At 53.4% G+C, this 1,862-nt stretch overlaps 1 protein-coding gene across 1 annotated transcript in view; it reads right to left on the minus strand.

Moving 5' to 3' along the window:
- The window catches only part of NOS1 (nitric oxide synthase 1), a 165,560-nt gene that overhangs the window by 2,031 nt on the left and 161,667 nt on the right, over positions 1–1,862 (minus strand). The window contains exons 20-21 of the mRNA XM_019641581.1: positions 743–815; positions 484–678 (exon numbers count right to left, since the gene is read on the minus strand). Coding sequence (XP_019497126.1) covers positions 484–678; positions 743–815 — 268 coding nt within the window. The remainder of the gene's footprint in view (positions 1–483; positions 679–742; positions 816–1,862) is intronic.

The following is a 1,862-nucleotide window of genomic DNA, read 5'->3' on the forward strand; positions in this document are numbered from 1 at the left end:
AACATAGGAAATAGGCATGCCTCCGTCTGGGGTCGACCCAGTTCCATGCCAAGGTGCATGGCTTGGAGAGCTAAGCACGGGACGGCTTTCAGCTCCCACTTGCCTCCCTTGGCTAGACCTTTTTGTGCAGTGCCCAACCTGCACAACTGCACAGGGGAGTGCTACTGCTTGGTTCTGGTGGCAGATCAAGTCGGGTTAGGGTGGTTTCTGTCTTGCTACCCAGCAGTTCACCCACTTGGTATTTTCACACACCACAGCCCCCAACCATATTTAATGCATTCACCTGCACACCCCACCATCCTCCCTCCTCTCTCAACTATGGTATGGGGCCACCTCCATCCTCTACGCCCAGCCATAAATGGAAAAAATGGGAGCAGGGATGTCATCATGGCTCCCCTAATCATCGAGACAGGTGGGGTAAGAAAGAGGAGACAGGACACTGGATGCCGGGAAAGGGCTCCAAGAAGCCAGCCTGTCACTCACCCTCAGTCGGCTGATGAACACGCCGGCGTCCTCCACCGAGAGCTTCCCCTGCTGGGTCATGATGCGCTGGATGGCCTTGAGGACATCGGCGGCCATGGTGACGTCCCCGCAGACGTAAATGTGGCCCCCTTGCTCCTTCAGGGCTCGGTACACGGGTTCCGCCAGCTGCTCCTGCAGGATATCCTGCACATACTTCTGTGGGGAGTGGGGAGAACCAGTGAAGAGGAGCCAGGCTGTGGGGTGCTCCTGTGTAGCTCACTCGCCCACAGGGAGCAGACCCTGACGGGGGAGCTTGTGGGCAGGTCGTGTAGCTCTCCAGGTGACCCCAGGGGCTGGGGAGTGTGCAATCAGGGAGGAAGTAAAGCCAACCTGAGGCTGGATGAATAAACTGCTTTCCACTTCTGCTGAGGACCCTCTAGGCAGCTGTGTAGAACACGCCCTAGAACCACCCTCTGGAGGAGCAAATGTGTGTGTGTGTGTGTGTGTGTGTGTGTGTGTGTGTGTGTGTGTTGCCCATGGGGTGTGAATGCCCTTACTCTTGTAGGAGCGGGGGTTTTTACTGCAGCTCCTATGCTGGAGTGACAGAGAAGCCCCCAGGCGACAGCAAGAGATGGGGCCGGGTGAGGAGCTGTCAGTTACCCCTGAGCAAAGCCAGCTGCTGCAGCAACAGCTGGAGTAAGCAGTGGGCTAAGAGACTAGGAACTAGGTACAGGGTGTCCAGTGAGACGAACAGCCTCCAGAGAATGTGTCTCGTTTGCTCCTGATGTCTTTAAGTTGTGCAGGAAACTCCCCCCAGGTGACGCTGACATTTGGCTGGTAAGTCCTGGCATGCCTGTTCTGGCTGTTAAAATCTTGCTGTGCTTCTATACCCATTGTAGAAATAGCCACTGCCCAGGCCTCCAGAGTGCTCCCTGCGCTGGTTGTCCTGGCCCCTTTCCTGGGACCGCCCCGCTGACCCAGACTCCCCAAGTTCCAGTAGAAACAGGCTCCAGTCCTATGGCCTGTGTCCATTCTGACTGGTAGGGCTTCTTATAGGCTGTTAAACAATTCTTTTCTAATTCACATTAAAAATATTTTTTTATTGTGCTAAAATGTACATAACATAAAATTTACCCTTTAACCATTTAAAAGTGTATGACTCACGGCATTAAGTGCATTCACCATGTTGTGCAACCATCATGTCTATCCAGTTCCAGAACCTTTTCCTCACCCCCACTGAAGCCTCGCACACCCAATGGCAGTCACTCCCCGCCCCTTCCCGCCCCACAATGCCTGGCAACCACAAATCTGCTTTCTGTCTCTATGGATTTGGCTGTTCAGGACATTTCATATAAGTGGCATCCTATACTATGGGCTGTTAAATATTTTAAATTGATATT

Source organism: Hipposideros armiger, unplaced genomic scaffold (assembly GCF_001890085.2).
Source record: "Hipposideros armiger isolate ML-2016 unplaced genomic scaffold, ASM189008v1 scaffold_62, whole genome shotgun sequence".
Taxonomy (NCBI): domain Eukaryota; kingdom Metazoa; phylum Chordata; class Mammalia; order Chiroptera; family Hipposideridae; genus Hipposideros; species Hipposideros armiger.